The sequence below is a fragment of the Melozone crissalis genome, unplaced genomic scaffold (assembly GCF_028551555.1).
Source record: "Melozone crissalis strain CALT ecotype California unplaced genomic scaffold, PUWL_Pcris_2 ptg000010l_1, whole genome shotgun sequence".
Classification (NCBI taxonomy): Eukaryota; Metazoa; Chordata; class Aves; order Passeriformes; family Passerellidae; genus Melozone; species Melozone crissalis.
In genome coordinates, this window is record NW_026535788.1 from 6,592,419 (window position 1) to 6,616,986 (window position 24,568).

Here is a 24,568-nt window from a genome sequence, read left to right on the forward strand (position 1 = left end):
CAGAGAGAATTTGTTTTTCTCCATGACTTGCAGTTGAGGGAGAAATCTTTGTATTGCTGAGGGCAGAGAGGGCTGGAAAAGATCCAGAAATGGAGCAAAAAAAAATTGTAATTCCCAAACCTGGAGCAGCCACACTGTCCCTGCTGCCCTCAGCTCTGGCCCCAGAGGAGCAGAGGAGGAGCAGCCTCATCCACAGTGCTGGGGGTGTTCAGCAGCTGTTGTAACTTACTCCCAGTTTACACCTCAGTGCAAGTGGTGGCTCTGCTCTGCTTCCCTTGGACGGCAGCTCCATGTCACCACCAGGGCTCCTCACTGCCTGAAATCCCAAATCTCCCCAGGCAGCTCTCAGTCAGTTCTCAAGGAGGAGAGGGAGATGGTCCAGGATGCCTTTGCCAGAAGTGGAGGAATCGAGGGATGAACTGTCCCTGGAAACTTCAGGTGGCCCAGCCAGCTCTGCTTGGGAAGCCTCAGACTCTGGGGTTCATGGGGGGCTTTAAAGCCTGCAGGGAAAAGCAACAGTTAAATCCCAGCAGTGAAGGAATTCCATCCCCAGGGAGCTGATGGGAATTCCATCCCCAGGGAACTGATGGGAATTCCATCTCCATAGAACTGATGGGAATTCCATCCCCAGGGAACTGATGGGAATTCCATCCCCAGGGCACTGATGGGAATTCCATCCCCAGGGAGCTGATGGGAATTCCATCCCCAGGGAACTGATGGGAATTCCATCCCCAGAGAATGGATGGGAATTCCATCCTCAGACCATTGATGGGAATTCCATCCCCAGGGAACTGATAGGAATTCCATCCCCAGAGAAGGGATGGGAATTCCATCCTCAGAGAATTTATGGGAATTCCATCCCCAGGGAACTGATGGGAATTCCAACCCCAGATAATGGATGGGAATTCCATCCCCAGAGAATTGAGGGGAATTCCACCCTGAGGGAATTGATGGGAATTCCATTGCCAGGGAGCTCATAGGAATTCCATCCTCAGAGAACTGATGGGAATTCCATCCCCAGGGAACTGATGGGAATTCCATCCCGAGGGAACTGATGGGAATTCCATCCTCAGACCATTGATGGGAATTCCATCTCTAGAGAATGGATGGGAATTCCATCTCTAGAGAATGGATGGGAATTCCATCTCCAGGAAACTGATGGGAATTCCAATCCCAGAGAATGGATGGGAATTCCATCCCCAGAGAATGGATGGGAATTCCATCCCCAGGGAATTTATCGGAATTCCATGCCCAGGGAACTGTTATTCCCACCTGAATTACCTGGGGTGGAGGAGGGGGTTTGCCTTTGGGAACGGGCACAGGAGGAGCTGTTCTCTCTGGAGCCTGGAACAAAATGGGGTTTCAATGCCACTGGGGTTCTCTGAGCAGCTGCAGAACCTCCCCAGCCCCAGCCACCCTCACCCTGCAGCGTTTTCCTGCTGCAAAATCCCAGGAATTCCCACCTGTCCATGTGCAAGGGGGCAACAAAATACAAATACAAGGGGGCCAGGTCTGTTTCAGAAGACACTGAGCTATTCCCAATATTTAAATATTGATATCCAAGCTCACAGAGTGGGATTTAAATGTGGTTTATAACTGATACATGAGGATATTTTATATCTTATACTTTATATTTTACATTTTATATTGTCCTGACCCAGTGTTTGTGCAGGCAGCATCCCACAGTTGTGTGACCAGAGTGAAGATGGATTTTACACCGTCCTGCCAGGGGGGCAGGGGCCTCAGATGCTGAGATGGTGAACATCTGGGGCAGGTATTTCCTTTTAATTAGGATGGTTTGGGTTTATTAATGAGAAATAGAACCATTCCTCTGGGTTCTTACAAATGTAAGACCCAGCACATCTCTGCCACACAGGGACCCTCACAGGCACCTGCAGCAGCAGAGTTACTCATCATTTACTTTGTGTTTACACCTGAAATGCCTCTTGGGTCAAACTCCAGCTACTGAGTTTGCTTCTGCTGCCTTGGAGGACTCCCTGGCTGATGAGGAATATTTGTGCAGTTTAGGATTACAGGGCCAAAAAGTGATTCCTACCCTAAAAACCTGTGCTCTGAACAGCTGTGATTTTAAATTTTCACTTTAAATCAGAAACTGCAAATATGAATAGGGATCTGATAGGGATGTGTGAAGCTGCAGGGTTGTACTCACAAACTTCTCCTCGGGGTGGGAAGAGCCGGGTTTGGGGGCAGGAACGGGAGGTGGGGGACCCTTGGGCCTCAGGGCAGGCTGGAAAAAACAGAACGTGAACCATTTAACCCTCTGTGTGCATCCACGTGTTCCTTGGGGATGTGCAGCCTGGAGCTGGACATGAGAATGCTTTACGGGGCTGGGAGTGCAGGGATGGTGTCTGAGAAAACAGAGCCCCTCTGCAGCTCGGGGATGTCCCTTTGGGAGCAGGGGTTTGTGATGTTCCCAAACCCCGCAGGAAAGCAGGGACATTCCCAGAAATACTCACACTCTGAAGGTGCGGTTTGTTCTCCTGAGGTGGAGGCACGGGAAGAACTCTCTTATCAATTACCTGCGGACGGGAACGGTCACAAATGGGGCGGAGACCTTATCTCACCTCCTGCCTTATCTCCTGCCTTATCTCCGGCTGTCCCTGCCCTGCCCCGGCTCATTGGGGACCCCATGCCGGCATTCCCAGCCCTGTCCCTCCTCTCAGCATTTTTGGGAATTCGTGCTGGAGTTCCCGGGGCTGTCCCCTCAGGATTTCGGAAATTCGTGCTGAGATTCCTCCCCTCACAATTTTGGGAATCTCGTGCCAGCATTCCCAGTGCTGTCCCTCCCCTGAGCATTTTGGGAATCTCATGCTGGGATCCCCAGCACTGACCCCTCAGCATTTTGGGAATCTCATGCTGGGATTCCTCCCCTCAGCATTTTGGGAATTCCATGCCGGCATTCCCAGCGCTGTCCCTCCCCTCAGCATTTTGGGAATCTCATGCTGGGATCCCCAGCCTTGTCCCCTCAGCATTTTGGGAATTCATGCTGGCATTCCCAGCACCGTCCCCTCATAATTTTTGTAATCTTGTGCTGGGATCCCCACCGCTGTCCCCTCAGCATTTTGGGAATCTCATGCTGGGATTCCTCCCCTCATAATTTTGGGAATCTCATGTTGGCATTCCCAGCACTGTCCCTCCCCTCAGCATTTTGGGAATCTCATGCTGGCATTCCCAGCACTGTCCCTCTCCTCAGCAATTTGAGAATCTTGTGCTGGGACTCTGGGATTATTCTTGTGCTGGGATTATGTCTCCTCATAATTTTGGGAATCTTGTGCTGGGATCCCCAGCGTTGCCCCGTCAGCATTTTGGGAATCTCATGCTGGGATTTCTCCCCTGATAATTTTGGGAATCTTGTGCTGGCATTCCTCCCCTCAGCATTTTGGCAATCTTGTGCTGGGATCCCCAGCACTGTCCCTCCCCTCAGCATTTTGGGAATCTCATGCTGGTATTCCTCCCCTCATAATTTTGGGAATCTTCTGCGGGAATCCCCAGCAGTGTCCCTCCCCTCAGCAATTTGGGAATTCGTGCAGGAATTCCTCCCCTCAGCATTTTGGGAATCCCGTGGAAGTGCAGTCCCTTGGGCTGATGGTTTGAGCCCTGGGGACAGTCCCCAGCTGTCCCTGCTCTCACCTTCTGGGCAGGTGGCACCAGCACAGGCTGTTCCCTGCAGCTCTGCTCCTGATCCACAAACACCTGGTTGGTGGCTCCGGGTCCCCTCCTGCTCTGGTGGCTGTCAAAGATTTCAAATCATGCTCAATTTTAGTTAACTGAAAAAAGAAACCAATTGAAGCCCTGCCTTACTCCTGCTGATGTTTTGTACCCATGTCCTTGATTTCTTTCTTCCCTTTATTCATTTGGAATTATTAAGGATTTATCAAGAGCTCCATTTCAACTCTTCCATCCCCTCCCAGCCATGGGATTTCTGATGCCTCCACAAATCTCATGGACCATCTTCCTTCCCTTCCCGAGTCAAATTCTCCCCACCCCCATTGCAAACTCTGCAGGGATTTCCTGGCTGTGGTTTGTGGGTTTTAGGTGGATGTGGGAAGGGTTTACCTCTTGTGGGAGCCTCGGAAGCGGGTGAGCAGCACGGCTGCAACTGCAGTGACAGCCAGGACAGCCAGCACGCCAGCAGCCACAGCAATGCCTGCCAGGGACAGAAACAGTTCTGAAACATCAGGGATCACTGAGGGCAGGGACAGAAACAGTTCTGAAACATCAGGGATCACTGAGGGCAGGGACAGAAACAGCCCTTAAACACCAGGGAATCACTGAGGGCAGGAACAGAAACAGTTCTGAAACATCAGGGATCACTGAGGGCAAAGAGAGAAAGAATCCTAAAACACCAGGGATCACTGAAGGCAGGGACAGAAACAGTTCTGAAACATCAGGGATCACTGAGGGCAGGGACAGAAACAGCCCTTAAACACCAGGGATCACTGAGGCCAGGGATAGAAACAGTTCTGAAACATCAGGGATCACTGAGGCCAGGGACAGAAACAGTTCTGAAACATCAGGGATCACTGAGGGCAAAGAGAGAAAGAATCCTAAAACACCAGGGATCACTGAAGGCAGGGACAGAAAGAATCCTAAAACATCAGGGATCACTGAAGGCAGGGACAGAAACAGTTCCTAAACATCAGCAGGGACACAAACAGTTCTTAGAACATCCCAGAACCACTGAGGGTGGGAGACACCCAACAAGATCCACCACTATTAAGAAGTTTCCCATCACCATTGATGAAGGAATTTTATTATCTCTGTTTTCATTCTATGAGTTCTTCTCCTGCCACAAATGGTGATGGAAAGGGGTGAACTCCTGCTGGTTTTGCCATGTCTGAAGTCAGTTGTTCCCTGAGCTGTCCTTGGGCTAAACAAACCCTGAACAAACCCTAAACCATCCCTGCCCTTTCCAGTGACCCTCAAAGATCCTTCCCTGTCCTTCCTCTCCTCTGTCCCAGAGGCTGTTACCCACAGAAGGGTGCAGACCTTCAAACTGCCCTCAAATAAAGTTTCTTTCACAATTTTCAACAAAACTACTCCAAAACCTCAACCAAGCCAGAGGTTCAGAGCTAACAGCTCTGGAGATGGTGAAGAGAGGACTAAAATATTCCATATTATAAATTAAATAAAGGCTGTTTTTTCCCCCTAACACATGAAAATCTGGACACAAATAATTTTCCCTCAGAGGTGGATCAGTTAAGGACCATGCTGATGATAAGTGAACTTGTCCAGCTCCCTCACAGCAAAGCCTCTGGGATCCTGGCTCCACTTTGAAGGGACAGAGAACTCGTTATTCCAAGAATCAACAGGAGAAGCCTGTTGCTCTCATCTCCAGAGGGAACCACTTGCCAGCTTAGAGAGGAAAACACCTCCTCTACTCCTCCCTGAAGGGCTGAGGGGTGCTCAGAAATCAGCTCCCCGGAATACAGTGTTGGGATCTAGGCTGGATATGAACAAAATTTTCTTCATGGAAGGGATTGTGCAGTTCTGGGACAGGCTGGAGCTCCCAGCCCTGGAATTGTTCAAACCTGTGCCTGTGCCTGAGGACATGATTCAGTGCTGCTGGGCTTGATGAGCTTAATTATTCCAATTAACAATTGTATGAGCCACTCTGGTGCTGGGCTGTTCCCCTGGAGCCCCCCAGCTCCTCTGGTGCCTTTTGGGGCAGATTCCCAGAATTCACAGAATCACTGGGTTGGAAGAGACCTCAAAGATCATCGAGCCAGCCCAGCACCTCAACTCAACCCTGGCACCCAGTGCTGCATCCAGGCTGGTTTTGAACCCCCAAAATGGATGATGGGGCATGGCTTTTCACATTTTTACAAATTTGACCCATATGCATACTGGGGTTGATCTTCCAATTACAGCTGCAGGTAATGAAGTCATTGACCCCAAGTTTGCTGCCCCCAACTCCCTTTTGTTCCCATCTCTGGGCCCTGAGGCAGTGAGGTGTCCTTGGATCCCTGGCCTGGAGAGGAATTGTTGTGTGTGCCCAAAATGGGAGAGCAGCAGCTCACACTGGGTGTGGAGTTCAGAGTTATGCACTAAAGAACTGCAGGTTACAAATATATGAAAATGTAAAAGCTGAAATCCTGGAGAGGAATTGTTGTGTCTGCCCCAAATGGGAGAGCAGCAGCTCACACTGGGTGTGGAGTTTAGAGTTATACGTTAAAGAAATGCAGGATTACAGATAGATGGAAAATAGAAAAGCTGAAATCTTGGAGAGAAATTGTTGTGTCTGCCCAAAATGGGAAAACAGCAGCTCACATGGATATGGAGTTCAGAGTTAAACACTAAAGAACTGCAGGATAACAGATAGATGGAAAATAGAAAAGCTGAAATGCTCAGGGATCCCTTGCAGGCAGGAAAGGACACATTCCAAGGTGTGGCACTCACTGGTGAGGGCTGAGGAGCTGTCACAGTTGGGGGGTGCCCACCCCTCCTCACACTGGCACTGCAGCTCGTGGTCACACACCTGGGGGCACAAACAGGGACACCAGTGAGTTTGGGGGCTCAGAAAGTTTCTGAGCGAGGATGCTGAGAGGTTTTTTTAATCTCTTCACTTATCTGAGCTAAAATTTAGCACAAAAAGGAGCAGTTTGAGGTGTTAAAGGACAGTCCTGATATCATGCACCTTTTGCTTCTGCAGGGAAAGCTTCACTACAGAGTTAATCTATTTATCTGTAGGTCTCTGAATGGTCAAATGTGAGCAGAATTCTCCTCCCCAAACCAAAATAACCTAAAAGAGGAGAGCTGTGATACCATGGCTCAGGGGCTGTGTCCATCTCCGGGGCAAAAACATTGATGTTCCCTCAGGGGAGATGTGTTTTCATAAAAATTTTTAAAGTTTCTGACTCCTCAAATTTGACAGATTTGTATCAATGACTTAAACACTGTCAGCAAGGAGGCCTGAGCCTGATCTGCATCATTTTCTTGGGGTTTTAAAGTGAATAACATCAAATGCTGGTGTCTTACAGCATGGCCAGGGCACTTGGCAGAGCAGTTGGTGGATCTGAAGACGTCCTCAGCCTGGACACACTCCCCACGGCTGCACACCTGAAATGAGAGCAAACCACAGGGATTTGGAGCTTCCAGGACAGGCAGAGTTTGCACTTTATTCTGTGAGGGGATGGAGAACAGCTCTGGAAATCCCTCAGACCCCTTTAGGAGTGGGAGATGAGGGGCTGATTTTCCATTTGGGTGTTTTGTACAAAAGGGAGTGACAGAGATGTGCAGACATCACTGCTTCCCACTCAATCCCTCATCCCTCCCTTCCAGGCAGGAATATTCAAGGGAGTGACTGGAAACAGCACCCACTGATGAGGGACAGCCATTATGGAAATAATTAAATGCAATAATTAACATTAACGATCTCCTAACTTCTCAGACAAAGCTGTGTTTCTGCTGCCACACATCTTTGTGTCAATAAAGGGAATGAGGCAGCAGCCAAGCCTGAGGAAATGGGAATGCTGCCAATTCCTGTTTGCTTTGCTGCTGGGTTGGGATAAAAGTTGGGAAAACAGAGCAGCAGAAGTTTGGGGTCCACTGTTTAAAATCTTCCCTGTACAGGACAGAATTATATCAGCAAGGCTGAAAGAGGGGGAAGAGAAAGGAAGAGGTGATTCTCCACTCACCATCCCATTGCCGCACTTGGTTCCATCCAGGATCATCCCTGGGTCGTCCCCCCCACCCCTGGAGAAGCTGCCTTTGCAGGCCCTGAAGGACAGCAGGCTCCCGTCCCGAGGCATCTCCCTGCCTCCAGAGCAGAACAGCTTCCCACACAGCTTGTCTCTGCAAGGACAACAGGAGCTGTTACCCCAAGGACAAGGCCCAGCAAACCCCCTGAGCTGGGCTCTCCTGCAGCCTGAATTCCAAGGAAATGCTGCAGCAGGGAATGCTGGTGTGGCAGCTTGGCTTGAGCTGGTGACAGGTTCTTAAATCCTGCTGAGCTTAGCAGGGAACACAAATTCATTCACAGAAATGAGGATTTAACTGATATTCCTTCACTTCTGAGGCTCAAATTCCCTATCCCAAAATCCCAGGAGTTCCCTGCACACCCTCACATTCATCCTCCCAAGCAGCCCTGCACAGATGATTATAATATAATATAATAATATATAATGTTACATAATGTAATAATATGTAATGTAATGTAATGTAATACAATACAATATAATATAATTATATATAATATAATGTAAATAATATAATGTAATATAATGTAACACAATGTAACATTATATTACATAATATAACATTATATTACATTATATAACATAATATAACATTATATTACATTATATTACCTTATATTGCATTATATTACATTATATCACATTATACAACATAATATTACATTATGTTACATTATATTGCATTATATTACATTATATTGCATTATATTACATTATATTATATTATGCAATGTGCACACCTTTCCTCTCACACCTCATGATTTAAATCCACTTTTCTTAGAAATTACTTCCCCCAGTTTTCAGACAGAACAAGAAGGAACACAGGGCTGTGCCATTCCTTGTTTCTGTCTCCTGATGAGAGTAGGAATGGCCTCTCTTCCCAAATCCCAGCACACCCCACAGCCCAGTGCTTACTTTCTCTTGCAGGGGAGGTAAGTGCCCTGCTCCTTCCTGCAGTACCCGAAGTACTTCCCCATCTCGTTCACATTGTAGCAGGAGGCTTCGCCCTCGGTGGCCTCTGCAGGAGGAAAACAATAAATAGGGTGAGTTTGGGATCCCAAACCAGAACTGGGAATATTCCAGCTCCTTCCTTTGCTCTGGAAATGGCCTTTCCCAGCCGTCATGGGCATAAATGAGCTTCTGGAGAAGAGAAAGTTCCAGGGACACCTCAGAGCTCCTTCCAGAGCCTAAAGTGGCTCCAGGAGAGCTTGGAAAGGACTGGGGACAAGGATGGAGGGACAGGACACAGGGAATGGTGTCCCACTGGGAAAAGTGAGATTGGGGTGGGATTTTGGGAAGGAATGAGCATGGGGAGGGGCTGGGATGGAATTCCAGAGGAGCTGTAGCTGCCCCTAGATCCCTGGAGGTGCCCAAGGGAAAGGAGAAGGCTCCACGGAGAGCTCAGAGCCTGAAGGGGCTCCAGGAGAGCCAGGAAAGGACTGGGGACAAGGGATGGAAGGACAGGACACAGGGAATGGCTCCCACTGCCACAGGGCAGGGATGGATGGGTTATTGGGAAGGAATTGTTCCCTGTTGTGATATATGTTATAAAATAATTCGTGCTGAAGGAAATTAAAAACCACAGCATTTTGTGTACTAAAGGCAGTGTCGGGCACCAAGCAGTAATAGGCTAAGTGATGAGGATGGAGATTCCAACACCAGGAGGACACTGTCTCCAGGGATGGATATTTCAAGGGATTTTTCATCTGACAACACCCCAGCAAGAAGCATTTGATAGGTATCATCAATAAGATAATATTCGACACCAGAAGTTTATTCCAGAAGATTTTCACCTGACAGGATTTCAGCTATTATTCACCAGTTCCAAGAAATGCAGCAGCAAGAAAGAAAAGCTATGATACCATGATAAAGAAGGGCTCCTTCTAGAGCCCAAAAGACTGTACAAAACAAACTCTTTAGAAATAAATGACATTTGGAGACCCATGGGGACTTTGGCGCCATAGAGACTAAACCTGGGTTTCCCTGACTCTGATCACCTGTCTCAGAGTCAAATTGCTTGTGGTTTTTACCAAAATTCTACTTTGATTATTTAATGAATTTCCGTAATTATTAAATTGGAGTATTCATTTATAACACCATGAAGGGGGAAGGGGCTGGGGTGGCATTCCCAGGGAGCTGTGGCTCCCCTGGATCCCTGGCAGTGCCCAAGGCCAGGCTGGAGCCCCCTGGGACAGTGGGAGGTGTCCCTGCCAGGGCAGGGGTGGCGCTGGATGGGATTTAAGTCCCCTTTCAGCCCAAGCCATTCCCCAGCTCTATGAAATGCTGCTTTCAGAAGCACCAGATGTGCCAAATCTGGCTGTTAATTTGAAGGACAGTCATTTCCTCTTCCTATCTGGCCAAAACCACTTCCCCAGCTCCATTCCAACTAACTCAGACGGGTTCTGCAAAAGAGGAATGTGCTCCCCACTTCCCGTTTCCCTAAAAGCACAGAGCACGCCATGCCCTGAGGTCTGGCTCATGAGCTACAACTACTGACAATGGGAAATATAAAAATCATCATTAATTATGCTACAAACTGGAGTTTATTTTTATGGATGGGTTGTCACTGTCATATTTTCTGAAAAATCCCTTCGCCAGGATTTCTTCTCCTGGGAAGATGAGCAGCCTCAGAGAAAAACAATATTATCTCATTTGCTTCTCCTGTGTTTTGCTGCTTTGGAATGTGGCTGGAGATTGTTTACCAACAGGTGCATGTTTGATTGGTTTCATGTGAATTGTTTTTCATTAATGACCAATCACAGCCAGCTGTGTCAGACTCTGAGGAGTCAGTAATGAATTTTTCATTATCATTCTTTGTAGACTTCTGTCTGTATCCTTTCTCTATTCTGTAGTGTAGTTTAGTATAGTATAATATATAACATAACATAGCATAACATAACATATTATTATATTCTAATATAAATGTTATGTTATGTTATTACATTATACTAATTAATTTAATAATAATATAGATGTTGTTATATATTATATATTATTATAATACATATTATATGTGTTAGATATTATATATTATTATATATAATATATTATAAATTATTAATAAGTTACTAATGTAATATAATATATAATATAATATATAATATAATATAATATAATATAATATAATATAATATAATATAATATAATACAATATAATGTTATGTAATGTAATGTTATATGATATGATATAACATAATGTGATATGATTGATGTGATATGATATGATGGTGTGATATGATATGATATGATATGATGTAACATAACATAATGTGATATCATATGATGTAATGTAATATAATGTAATGTAATGTAATGTAATGTGATATAACAATAAATTAGCCTTCTAAGAACATGGAGTCACATTCACTCATCTCTCACCTCGTCCTGGGGACCCCTGCAAACACCACAAAGCCTGAGCTGAAGAGCAGACCCTCAGTTCCTGAGGTGCAGTGGATCTGAGGATGTGATGTGAATTCCCTCCCCTGCCTCTAGGCCCAAGCCAAGCTGATTTTTCGGTGCCACAGTGAACTCACCTGGCCCAAAGACAAGTTTGCACTGGCTGTCACGGGTGGGACAGGTGCCCATGTAGCAGTAGCCCTCTCCAAATCTGCAGGGGTGCCCGTTGACACGGAAGCGATCCTCGGGGCAGCTGGGGGAGCGCCCCGTGCACATCTCAGCCAGGTCACACTCGTCCTTCCCCGGCCGGCACACCGAGCCCGACTTCTTGAACTGCGCAGGGAGAAAATGCCACACTCAGCACCCAGCTCCTCCACACTGCCCAAACCACCCAGCTGAGGGCTGGAACAGGCAGGAAAACCTCACTGCACAGGGGTGGGGGCAACAGCCTGGTAGGAGTGAGAAAACGGCTTTGTGTGCTCACAGTGGGCTTGGGAGACTTTTTAGGGAGTTGTAGAAGAACAATGATAACTTGTTAGTATAAACAACCTGTGTTTTCCTACTCTTTCTGTTCTTCTTCAGGACTGTTTGTGAGAGAGTTTTTGTTAATTAGCCAATCAAGTAGAATGTGTTGAACCTATCTATAAAAGAAGAGAATTTTCATATTAAAGCTGCTCTTTTGCAAACCAGCCTTGCAGTGAATCTGTCATTTCTTGCTCAATGGTGACACACAGGCTGTGTAAGGAGCAGGATCCATATCTCCCTTCGTGTTGGATCTCTCAGTTCTCAGGGTGTGCCTCTTGTGCCACAGCTTTTATTGCCAGGAGAAAATGGCCAACCAAAGGGCTCATTTCTGCAGGGTGGTGGGAGATGGAGGGAGTTGATGGTTTGGGGTGGGCTGGTGGGCAGTGACAGCCCCTGAGGGAATGTGAGGGAATGGCTGGAGCTGTACCAGGGAGGGAATGGCTGGGGATCAGGGAAAGGCTGGATTTTGGGAAAGGCTCTTCCCCCAGAGGGTGCTGGCATTGCCCCGAGGCTGACAGCTCCAGGAGAGTTTGGACACTGCTCCAGGGATACCCAGGGTGGGATTTTGGGGTGTCTGTGCAGGGCCTGGGTTGGATCAGTGATCCCATATGTCCCTCCCAGCCCAGGCCATTCCATGACTCCATGACAGTGCCCTTGGCAGTGCTGTTAAACACGGGGACCAGTTCTGGTGCAAGGTGAGTTCCTGCTTTGTTCCAGCAGGGGTGAGGATCTGCAGAGGGGGGTTTCTCACCCGGGAGTTCTCACAGGGGAGAGGAGGGGTCTCACCTGGCAGTTCTTCCAGGAGAGGGGAGGGGTCTCACCTGGAGGTTCTCTGAGGTGAGGGGTCTCACCTGGCAGTTTTTACAGGGGAGGGGTCTCACCTGGCAGTTCTCTGAGGGCAGGGGGTCTCACCTGGCAGTTTTTACAGGGGAGGGGTCTCACCTGGCAGTTCTCACAGCACTCCCCGGCGGCACAGGCAGCTCCCGAGCTCAGCTTGCAGGTCTCAGGGTCACAGCAGTCGTTGGTGCACTCCTAGGACAGAAGCAGAAAATCAGAGCTGGGGACAGGGACCCCACACCACTGTCCCTGGCTGGGATGGAAGTCTGGCACCTGCCCTTGGCTTTGTTGGGCAGCACCTTCCCTAAAGTGCCTGGGTTTGGAGGTGGAAGCTGTGCAGGGAACTGGGGGTTTGTGCCGAGCTGTGGGGACGGCTTTGTCTACTCTCAGTTCCTCTGTCACCCTCCTGACAAAGCAGGGCTTCATCCTTCCCAGCACTCAGCACATCCCCAGCCACCCCAGCTCTGCAGTTTGATGACCGCAATTTCTGCTTCAGCAAGAGCTTTCAGATTACAAGGAATTCATTTAGAATAATGAGAGACTGTGTAGAGTTTAAGCTTTCTAACTCCTTTGCCTGGCACTGTTTTTATATACCCCAAAGGGTCTTGCCAGCGATTCTGGATTTTCTGAGCAATGGCTCAATAGCAATTAGCAATGGCTCAATAGCAGGGTTAATTGAGTAGCTGTGAATCCTGCTGTTAATGTCCATTTTACCAGGCTGGCATTGACTGCTGGCCATGGGATCATGGTGCTATTAATGGCATTGAGATCCACACACAACAGAGAGTAGTCATGAGCCTACTGAGTTTAGAAAAGAGAAAGATGACTTAACATTTACTTGAGCAGGAACTTTCATTCCAAGTCTGTATTTTTTATTTGAAGCATTGTGCTCAGCTCCAAATCACATGCATTAACATGTGAACCCAAAATTCAGCCTGTTTTAGTTTTACTGGTGAGAAAAATGCATGTATATTATGATTGGCTTTTTGCAAATATTAAGAATATTATATGTGTTGTGTTAGAAAATAATGCTGTATTACATTTCTTAAGTACTGTCTTAAATATAGTTTTAGGTTATAAAAATTGTTAAAATAGAAACTATGCTATGTAAGATGCTTTGTTTGACAAGAAGGGCTTGCAGCAAGATAGCAGCCACAGGACACCTAGATCTTTCAGAGAAAAATATTTTATTGCCTTCTTATCAGAAGAAACGAACTTCTCCTGCCTTGGAGGCGCTGTTAGGATTAGAAGGAAGAAGCTGACACTGACCAGACAGAATCCTGTGTTTGAATGGAATTTATGCATCATGTATGAAGTGTATGAATATGCAACGGGCTATTGTTCTTAATGGTTAATCCTTTGTTAATGGGGGTCCTTTTTCGGGCTCGTGATGCCCAGAAAAAGGTACCAGGAGGTCCATAACTCTTTGTTTTTATTGTCTCATATTGTCCTAATTCAATTTGTCCAAATTATTATTAGTCTAATTGTGTTACTATTCTTTTTAACTATTACTATTAAACTTTTAAAAATTTTAAAAACAAGTGATTGGCGTTTTTCACACTGGGACGCAAATTTTGCAGCAACAGTTTGAAGTCCTCACTCCAAAATCTGATGATTAGAAGAGCTCACTGAAACAATATATTTTATGTTCATCATTGGACTTAAATTGCTTCAGGGATACACCAGGTTTGCCAAACAGCAGTGTCCACCCCAGGGGCCGACAGCAGGCAGCAGCCCAGCGTGGGCAGAGCCCCGTGCCCCCGCAGGTACCTCAGGGGTGCCGCAGTCGCACTCCTCGCCGCGCTCCACGAAGCCGTTCCCGCAGGAGGCGGGGGCGATGATGCTGCCCTGCTCGGGGACGTTGCTCAGGCACCGGGGCATGTCGGCCAGCATGAAGGACTCGAAGCTCTGCAGGCTGCACGAGCTGAACTCCTTGGGGATCACCGAGCTGGGGGAGCACAGGAGGGGTTATGGTGGGATGGGCACAGGCAGGGAGTGGAACACCCTTGGGAGAGAACTGGACACCTGACTGTCCCCACAGCTCTTGGGGAAAACATTGTTCTAAACACACATTTAACATTTAATGTTTTGTATATATATATTATATATATAACATTATATATCTATTATATCTGTATCTATATCTGTATCTATATCTATATCTATATATCTATACACACATACATATACATATACATATACATATACATATACATAACATTATATATCTATATCTATCTATCTATCTATCTGTCTATCTATCTATCCATCTATTTAATAATATATATTTAATTATATATAAAAGTAATATTTAATATATATTTCTATATTAAATATATCATATATACTATAAAAATTATTTATATATGAATGTAATCGTTTATATCCATTATATATAAAAATTAATATTGAATAACATATTTATATATAGAATATCTATATTATATTATATATAGTATATATTATATATGATTATATCTATATTATATATAGAATTATATATAATTATTATATATATTATATATAGAATATATATAATATAATATATATAAAAATATATTATATATTATTTATTTATAACAATTATTTTATATATATATTATATTTAGATATATGAAAATGCAAATATATATAATTATATATAAAAATAATATTTAATAATATATTTATAAATTAAAATATATACTGCATTTATTATATACATACAAATTACTTTTAGATCTATATCTCTAAATGTATAATATATATATTTAATAATATATATTTAATTATATAAAGATTATTATTTAATAATATATTTATATATAAAATATATTATATATAGAAATTATTTTAGATATAGATATCTAAGTATATATAATATATATATTTAGAGAGATATATCTAAATAATAGTTTAACATTTTAATGTTAAATGGACATAAATAAATGTAAATATATATAAAATAAACAATAGAAATTTAAATATATATAAAATAAACAATATAAAAATAAATATAAAATATATATTTAGAGATACATATATCTAAATAATAATTTAACATTTTAAATATTAAATGTACATAAATAAATGTAAAAATAAAGATATATATATAAATCAATAAATGCAAATAAATATACGCATAAACATTTCTCTAAATATACAGGGTCTAAAGTAGTTTTGGGTTGGGTTTTTTTGTAGGATTTCTATCTGGGAATATCTGACAATGGCCAGGGATTTCATCCATTTTTTAAAATTGATTAGTTTGAATAATTGAATGGGACAATCTCCCTGGACAGAAGCCGTGTCCCAGTCTGGGGCTGGCAGCCTGCCCAGAGCCCCATTGCAGCCCCACTGTGCCCCAGCCCCACCTGACAGTGTCGGTCATGATGCAGATGTCATCGTTGCACGAGCAGGCCTTGGTGTCGTGGCTCATGCCCAAGTTGTGCCCCATCTCGTGGGCCATCGTGGCTGCCACCGCAACCTCATTCCTGTTGTGGTCCTGGGGAGCAAGGAAAGCTCTTTGTTATTCCCATGTGTGTTTTACAGCACCAGCAACAACAGAGAAAACAAAAAATGTGGTATTCATATACCCTGTGAACAGAGAGAAGCTGTGAGACAAGCAGAGAAGAAGGAAAACCCAATTCTGATCTGGCTGTGCCTGTGTTGTGCTAAAGTAGAATGCAATGTGGAGATGGTTTACCCACAGTGAGGATGCTTTTATTCCCTTGGCCTGTCAGGGCCAGGTGTGTGTGTGGGTGTGTGTCCGTGTGTGTGTGTGGGTCTGTATGTGTGTGTGTGTGTGTGTATGTCTCTGTGTGTGTGTGTCTGTGTGCACGTGTGTGTGTGTCTGTGTGTGTCTGTGTGTGTGTCTCTGTGTGTGTCTCTGTGTGTGTGTCTGTGTGTGTCTGTGTGTCTGTGTGTGTCTGTGTGTGTCTGTGTGTCTGTGTCTGTGTGGGTGTGTGTGGGTGTGTGTATGTCTGTGTGTGGGGGTGTGTGTGGGTGTGTGTATGTATGTGTGTGTGTCTGTGTGTCTGTGTGTGTCTGTGTGACTGTGTGTGTGTGTCTGTGCGTGCGTCTGTGTGTCTGTGTGTATGTGTGTATGTGTCTGTGCATGTGTGTCTGTGTGTGTCTCTGTGTGTGTGTGTCTGTGTCTGTGTGTGTCTCTGTGTGTGTCTCTGTGTGTGTGTCTGTGTGTGTCTGTGTGTCTGTGTGTCTGTGTGTGTCTGTGTGTGTCTGTGTGTCTGTGTCTGTGTGGGTGTGTGTGGGTGTGTGTATGTCTGTGTGTGGGGGTGTGTGTGGGTGTGTGTATGTATGTGTGTGTGTCTGTGTGTGTGTGTGTGTCTGTGTGACTGTGTGTGTGTGTCTGTGCGTGCGTCTGTGTGTCTGTGTGTATGTGTGTATGTGTCTGTGTGTGCATGTGTGTCTGTGTGTGTCTCTGTGTGTGTGTGTCTGTGTGTGTCTGTGTCTGTGTGTGTCTGTGTGTGTGTGTGTGTCTCTGTGCGTGTGTCTGTGTGTGTGTCTCTGTGTGTGTGTCTGTGTGTGTCTGTGTGTGTCTGTGTGTCTGTGTGTGTCAGACTGTCACGGGACAGTCAGGAGAGAATCAGAGATGAGTTCTGTTCTGAGCAGTTGCGAGCAAGAGTGAGGGCATGGCAGTTTCAGTTTAGATACAGTGTACATAGTTTAGTATAATAAAGTAATAAATGAGCCTTCTGATGATGGAGTCAGATGCATCATTCTCTCTCATCACCAATGTCAGAGGTCAGAGTCACCTTTCATTTACAATAAAAAACACGACAGTTTTTCTTTTACCTCTAGCCTATCATAACTACTGTAATTACCATATTCATGTTATTGTTCTCCAATCACTCAAAGTCAGTACATTACAGTTTAAGCTAGAAGTTGTTTTCAGTTTTCTTGCAGTGGAAAATTCTGAGACTTTTTCTACTTGCCACATTTGCTGCCTTGTTTGCCTGTGCTATCTTTGTGCTTGGTAAAAACATCTTGTCTGAGGTGGGTTTATCCTTTGCTCTAAGCCATAAAAACCCTTCTAACACACCCTTTGCCTCCAGTAAGACTGGCTCAGCAATTCTTTTCTTCTATATCAAAACTTGCTTTCATTTTATTCCATCTTCAGATTCCACATTTAAAAATCTTTCTGCCAAGCAGAAATCTCTACATATCTGTGAGACTTTCTTGTCAAACTTTCATCCTTCCCAACACAAGCAGAATTATCCTCATGATGCACGAGGGGTCATGTGATGCTCACCCCATTTGTGCATCTATTTGGATTATATCTTATTATTTAATATTTAAAGATATTTATACATAGAAATATATTTATTAAAAATATATGTATTTAAAAAATAGACACCATGGAGGTGTGTACATCATGTGTTTGCTTTCTTTACCCACCCCTGCACTTCATTTACAATAAAATCTCAGAATCCCAAATGGTTTGGGCTGGAGGGGACCTTAAATCCCATCCAGTTCCAGGGCAGGGACACTTTCCTCTATCCCAGGCTGCTCCAAGCCCTGTCCAGCCTGGCCTTGGACACTTCCAGGGCTCTGATTTTGAATTTTTACAGTCCAATAATGAACCAGAGAACTGAAAGTGCCCTAAACCCAACAATATTCACAAAGGTTCTTCACTGGCAGAGTGAAAAAACATAGGAAAGGCTTTAAAAAATGAAATAAAAATGAATCAGACCTGAATAATACCTGCAGAAAATGCATCACTGCATATGGATTTCATGAAGGCCAATCCAATCGTGGTGCCCTCAAAGTCCAGGCCTCTGGAAGGAAGCACAAAGACACAGTGAGATCAGAGGGTGCCCAGGAGGGGCTCTGAACTCAGGGATCTTCTCCAAACCAGGCTGGAGGCTCCATCTCCACCTCCAGATGGATTCTCACATCTAATCAAATATATAATATCCCTGCAAATAAAAAAACCCAAAACAATTGAAGCACTTTTTGTATTAATATTTACTTAAATTCCGTAGTGGTTCATCAGATTTAAAGCATTTGTTGGGGTGTAAAGAGCTCCAAAAGCAGCAAAGGGCTGGGATGAGTCAGGACCTCTGGACACAAGACAGAAAAGTGAGGTCAATGCTGGTTTAATTTGGCATTCCCTACATTTTTGGGAAAATTTAATTCATCATCTTTTGGTAAACTTCAGGTTGTGACTCTTTTAAGTTGTCAGACTTTGCTGCAGTCCCCAGGACACTCAGCTTTACTGAGTGAGCAAAACCAGAAGAGTCTTAGATAAGGGAAAAGTTCCCCTTCCCTGTTTTTGCAGGGATTCTGTTGGAAGGATTGGATGCTGTGTCCTGGCAGGAATTTATTTTCACTCCATGACAAAAAAAAAAAAAAAAAAAAAAAAAAAGAAAAGAAAAAATAGAGAGAGAGACAGCTTGGATTTATTTTTATTTTTTTGTCCTGGAATTGGTACAAGCCAGTCTTGGAATGGGTGAAATGGGTGAAATCTGGGTCAGGAGTGTGCCACTGACTGGTGACAAAAGAATAAAAAATGCCTTGATTGTGTTTGGTGAGCGATTTTTAAGGAATAAAATGTGCCCGGAATGTGTTTGGTGACCATTTTTTAAGGAATAAAAAGGGTCTTGAATGAGTTTGGTGAGTGATTTTTAAGTAATAAAAACGACCTTGAATGCGTTGTTGACCAATTTTTAAGGAATAAAAAAAGGGGAAGGGAAGGGAAGGGAAGGGAAGGGAAGGGAAGGGAAGGGAAGGGAAGGGAAGGGAAGGGAAGGGAAGGGAAGGGAAGGGAAGGGAAGGGAAGGGAAGGGAAGGGAAGGGAAGGGAAGGGAAGGGAAGGGAAGGGACCCACGTGATGAGCTGAGCGTTGTCGTTCCTTTTCCTCTTGAGCAGATCCGACCGGCGCCACTTGGAGAAGGCCTCCAGGGTGAAGCCTGCATTCCTGGTCAGGGGACACTTGTCCCCATCTGTCCACACCTCCAGGCCAACCAGAGCCACGTGGGTGTTGATGGCTTTATAAACCTGCAGCAGAGAATTAATTAAAAATTAATAAAAATTAAACAAAGCCTCGTCCTGGTACTTGGTCACTTTTCCACTCCAATATCCACTCCAGACCTAACAAAGCCTTTCCAAGCTCTGAATTCCAAAAAAGTCTCACCAAATAAACTGAAAATCTGATTTCCCATCACATTTCAACTTTAAAATGGGGTTAAAAATAATTGACTTGCAAAAGAAATGAAGAATCAATTTATTCTTTTGCAACAACCTTTCACTTGAGAAGTGATTAAAAAGCATCTTAAAGTATTGGTAGAAATAATTGAAGTAGGAGTATAAATAATTAAAGTACGAGTAGAAATAATTCTTATTAAAAATCTCATATCTGAAGGCAAAGAACAGGAGAATAAATTACCATGAAGTGGAGCTTTCATTCATTCCTACATGTAATAATGGGAATTTATGATGCTTACAATAGAAAGAATTTTTAAACCACTTGGATTCTGTGGTTTCCAATAGAAAAGTATTTTAAATAATTTGGATTTCAATGGCTTTCAATAGAAAAAAATATAAATCATTTGTATTTCAATCTTTTTCAACAGAAAAAAATTACAAACCACTTGGATTTCATTGCCACTTGTTTGCTCTCACCGTGTTGATGTAGTTGACTATTCCAAATATCCTTTGTCTTATATTTTTAGCATCTTCATCGTATTTCTTGTACTGAAAAGGCAAATACAGCATGTCAGGAAAAGGAGAGGGAAAAGGGGATTTATCAGGAAATAAATATCCCACAGAAGTTTGGTTTGCAAACCATGCCATGTATAAAAATTCATGCTTTATTTTATGTTTGGTGTAGGATTTTATCAGGTATTGGGTTTCAGTATCAGCCCCTTCCAAAATGTGAATTTCTGTGCAGGGTGCAGAGAAGGAGTTGGGCTCAATGATCCCTGTGGGTCCCTTCAAGTTCACGATTATCCGTCAATTTACGATATTCCCTTCAAATCAGGATATCCCCTTCAATTCAGGATATTCCCTTCCAAATCAGGATATTCCCTTCAAATCAGGTTATTCCCTTCCAAATCAGGATATTCCCTTCTATTCAGGATATTCCCTTCCAAATCAGGATATTCCCTTCTATTCAGGATATTCCCTTCAATTCAGGATATTCTCTTCAATTCATGATATTCCAGCAGGACAAGCACTGCAAAGTCTTTTCTGAATTCCTGTCATCTCCAGGTGGGAATTTCAAATGGAATCCCCTTTAGAAATCCCATTTCCCAGCCAGGCCCTCATAGCTCTTGTAGGAGCCCAGGAATACGAGTTGGGATGCCCTGGGAAGCTCCTGTGGGGCTGATCAAACATGAAATAATAATTCCAAAACTCACCAAAGCATTGTCTGCAACAACATAGAGCTCCAGGTACTTCTTTGATTTCAGATAGGCTTTCATCTAAAGGAATCATGGATTAAAAATTACTTTTAAGAGCTTTTCCTATCCCAACCTCTGCAGTTTCAAAGCTGTTTGTTAATTACTGAGGGGATTTCTTGGGCCAGGTCATTCAGAAGGGACTGGTTTGGGTTTAAATGATAAGAAGTAGGTTGGATATTTAAATTTTTATTCAGATTTGGAAGGTAAAATAGATATTAATGGGGATTTAGGTGTTAAAGGTGCACTGGGCACCTGTTAATAAAGGCAGGAAGGTTTAACTCAGATGGTGACTCTGAAATCTCAGATCTGGAACATTTTGTTCAGGTTTTTAAGATCTAATCCCACTTCCCTTGTTTATCTCTCCACAAAGGGTGTGGAGTGTTAAAATTGGGGATCTCGGTTCCAAGAGGCCTGAAATATTCCTGGGATTGCTGCACAAGGACACACTTGAGGCCTGTGCAGAGAGATCTGAAAAGTAGCAGATTTTTTTGGAAAATAAACATAATTGGTTGCTTAAAAAAACCCATTTTTAAATGTGTTTAAACAGCTCCTTTGTGAAGGTGCCACCAGACCAAGTGGGATTTGGGCTATTTAGTGTTTTCCAATGGCCACAAATTCCATTTTTGTGGTGGGACAGCCATGTCCTTACCTCTGGGCTGTTGCTGGACCTGAAGATGGCTTTGATGGGGTCACTGGAGTCCTGTTCCCAGGAGTTGTTGACCAGCCCACAGGTTTTGATGGGCTCTTGTTTCAGGGCCTCGTATTTATAAACCACGTGCTCATCCCTGTCCGAGGCTCCCAGGGGCTCAATGAGGAACTTCTGGCCACGGGTCTCAAAATAGCCACTAAAAAATGGGTAGGAATGTGAGGGTTTGGATCAAGGGAGCATTTAGCCCAAGCATAGAGACCCTTGGAATATTCCAGCAGCCTGAGGCAGCATGCAACACTTTAGAAAGAGAAATTAATTATGGAAGATTTGAGTGCTCTCAGTGAAAGAGAAGCTGGGTTTGGAATTAATTTGATTTATTAATTTTATCAAATTAATTTATTAATTTTATCAACTTTTATTAATTTGATTTAAATTTTGGGGGGGGGGGGGGGGGGCGGAAGGTTGAGCTGACAGAAGTGGTTGAAAAGTGGATTTCATTCCAGTGGGAAATTCAAAGATGTTTTCATCCTGATTTGAGGTGAAAAGCCGAAACATTGTAAGGATCTAAGAGTAATTATTTTTCTCCCTTCTCCCTCTGTTTTTCTTTGGGAAACAAGTTTCCCAAGCCTGAATAAAAGCTCACATGGCTTCTTTCCATGCTGACTCTCTTCTATTGGAACATTTATCCCAGAAGCTGCACATTCTGCTCCTGGGACCCAGCCCCTCTCACCTGAGCCCTGTGCAGGTGCTGATGCTCGCCACAGACTCAGCATCACCCACCACGTGGCCTCCATAGTAACAGTGATCCTGGTGGGAAAAAATCCTCAGAGTCAGCTTGGGGTGTCCATGGGCTCCATTGGATCCAAGGGTTTCAGAAAACAAATTAAACTACCTACAAATTACAATGAAGTGCACTACTTGAAGAAGTCACCCATTAGGAAATGCTTAAAAGGAATTTTAACACTTCATGACCATTTCCATGTTGTCTGTGGACTCATTATTTTTATCCTTCAACATACAAATTGTGACAAAAACAAACAATTCTGGACTCTGGGCAAAGCACAGCACAGAAAAATAAGAATATTCCCACTCCCTGCTCCAAATTAAGAACACACTGCTGGGCTCTGCTCAGTTACAGTCCACACCAAATTATTTCCTTGAGTCCAAATTTCAAGGAAAGGCTTTTTAATTACCCATCAATTAAATGCATTAATTTCAGTGAGATTAAAATACAGGTATTATATTAAACATGGGTAGGAGAAACTGTTTTGGGACTTAATTGGCTTAAGGATTTATGGTTTCTGTTCCTGTGTTCAAAGAGACTTCAAAGTCACTGAGGGCTTGAGGAGAATTTTACCCCCAGTGTTTTCCTGAATGGAATTCTTAAGAATCTGTATCCAAGCCTTCATTCCCCGTGCCTTTTGCTTTCTTGTGTGGATTTTGGTTTAACTTTGTAATTTATTTGTCTTCCACCACGAAATTCCAACTTTGTTACAGGGAAAAAGACATCCTCAAAAGGAAAGTTACTGGGGAAAAGAGGAGGATTTATCTCTATCCTTTGGGGATACAAGCGGAAAAATTCCTGACCACAATCCAACATCCCCAGGGTAGGAATTCCCTGTTCAGCACAGGTAGGGCTCTTCGAGTTTGTCTTTATCCAGATTTTTCACTGGATTCGTTCAGGGAGTGGAAAAAATTGGAGCACTCAGAAAAAAATAACCCAAAATAATCAACCCAGAGTTATTTATGCACATTTATTTCATTCAGAACCCTCCTAATTGCACCTAACAGAGAAAATTGAGCTTTGAATTCCATATTGTGCTGTCAAAACCCATCTCATGAGCTTGGAGGAGAACTTCAGGTGGGAGCTTTGGGGAAGATCAGTGTGCAGTGAATTAAAAAATCTGTTCTGTAGAAAATGCTGTTAGTGTGCAGGTGCAGAAGTGATTTGTCAGGGCTCAGAGGAGGCAGCTGGGCTTGCAGAGCGTGGCTGGAAACGTGAGCCAGGAGGAAATGGGGCCTTATCGGGCTGGGATCTCCCTGGGATCGGGGCGGAAATGGAGTCACGGGGCTGGGCAGGTGGAGCAGAGTGTGCGTGGCAGAGTCGGGAGCTTGAAAGCTTTGGGATGGCCCTGGCTCCCATCAAAGGCTGGAATTCGACCCAGCCATGGTCCAGCAGCCACGGGGGTGGTGCCTTCTTGGAAGCCAAACCGTGGAGCTGATTCCCAACAGGCACCAGTGACCAACCCCAACTTCCCCATCCCTTCACCCTAAATGCCTTCAAACCTGGATTTCAAACCTTTCCTTTCTGTCTCACGTCTCCCATTATTTCACAGATCTATGAATCTCATGTGGCCCTCAAGACTGGAAGCAAAAGGGAGAAATCCTTCCTGTATTACCTTGATGTGAGGAGTTGTCGTTATTTGTCGGCCGTCAGCAGAATAAAGAGTTTCAGAATAATCCCCAGCCAGGAGATCCCTGCAAGAGCCAAGCAGTCATTATTCCAAGGAAATAAATTGTTGCCATGTAGAAATGAGGTGATGACACAGCACAGCGAGTATGTGGGGAATTCAAACAATTACTCAGGTTATTCTTAGTATCGGAGAAACTCGGGAAGCAAAAGCTGCAGGGAGGGGAATTCTGCTTGCTCATAATCCTTACTCAAACAAAAAGACTTTCCTAAAAGAAGAAAGCAATTAAAGTGTGCTGATTGCATTGGGATGAATTCATCTCCTGGCAGATCTGGATACAAATGTATAATTACATATTGATTTGTTTTTAGCCCTTTTTACATCTTCCTAAAAGCAGCACATCTGCAGTGACTCCTGTTTGGGCAACTCTCTTCCACTGCCACAATCCCATTTCTCTTCAAAGAACAGAATTTAGTACAACACATTTCCCTCCCTCCCCCCACTCCAAATATTTGGATTAGATTAAAACAGGGGCGAGCAGTTAATTATAGACTATCTTTAACATGGACTGATTATGGCACTACTGTATTTGCACAGCCTCTGGAAAAGCACCCATTAACCCAGACTTGTTGG

The 24,568-nt window shown here is 44.0% G+C and overlaps 1 protein-coding gene across 1 annotated transcript in view; it reads right to left on the reverse strand.

The window, feature by feature from the left end:
• Positions 1–467: 467 nt before the first annotated feature.
• ADAM28 (ADAM metallopeptidase domain 28) overlaps positions 468–24,568 on the reverse strand; it is a 28,277-nt gene continuing 4,176 nt past the window's right edge. The window contains exons 4-24 of the mRNA XM_054270544.1: positions 23,924–24,002; positions 22,255–22,331; positions 21,525–21,720; positions 20,834–20,896; positions 20,097–20,168; positions 19,303–19,472; positions 18,166–18,250; positions 15,827–15,957; positions 14,247–14,424; positions 12,582–12,671; positions 11,252–11,447; positions 8,634–8,736; positions 7,659–7,815; positions 7,000–7,080; positions 6,421–6,499; positions 4,078–4,168; positions 3,652–3,751; positions 2,478–2,540; positions 2,171–2,248; positions 1,282–1,344; positions 468–500 (exon numbers count right to left, since the gene is read on the reverse strand). Coding sequence (XP_054126519.1) covers positions 468–500; positions 1,282–1,344; positions 2,171–2,248; positions 2,478–2,540; positions 3,652–3,751; positions 4,078–4,168; positions 6,421–6,499; positions 7,000–7,080; positions 7,659–7,815; positions 8,634–8,736; positions 11,252–11,447; positions 12,582–12,671; positions 14,247–14,424; positions 15,827–15,957; positions 18,166–18,250; positions 19,303–19,472; positions 20,097–20,168; positions 20,834–20,896; positions 21,525–21,720; positions 22,255–22,331; positions 23,924–24,002 — 2,185 coding nt within the window. The remainder of the gene's footprint in view (positions 501–1,281; positions 1,345–2,170; positions 2,249–2,477; positions 2,541–3,651; positions 3,752–4,077; positions 4,169–6,420; positions 6,500–6,999; positions 7,081–7,658; positions 7,816–8,633; positions 8,737–11,251; positions 11,448–12,581; positions 12,672–14,246; positions 14,425–15,826; positions 15,958–18,165; positions 18,251–19,302; positions 19,473–20,096; positions 20,169–20,833; positions 20,897–21,524; positions 21,721–22,254; positions 22,332–23,923; positions 24,003–24,568) is intronic.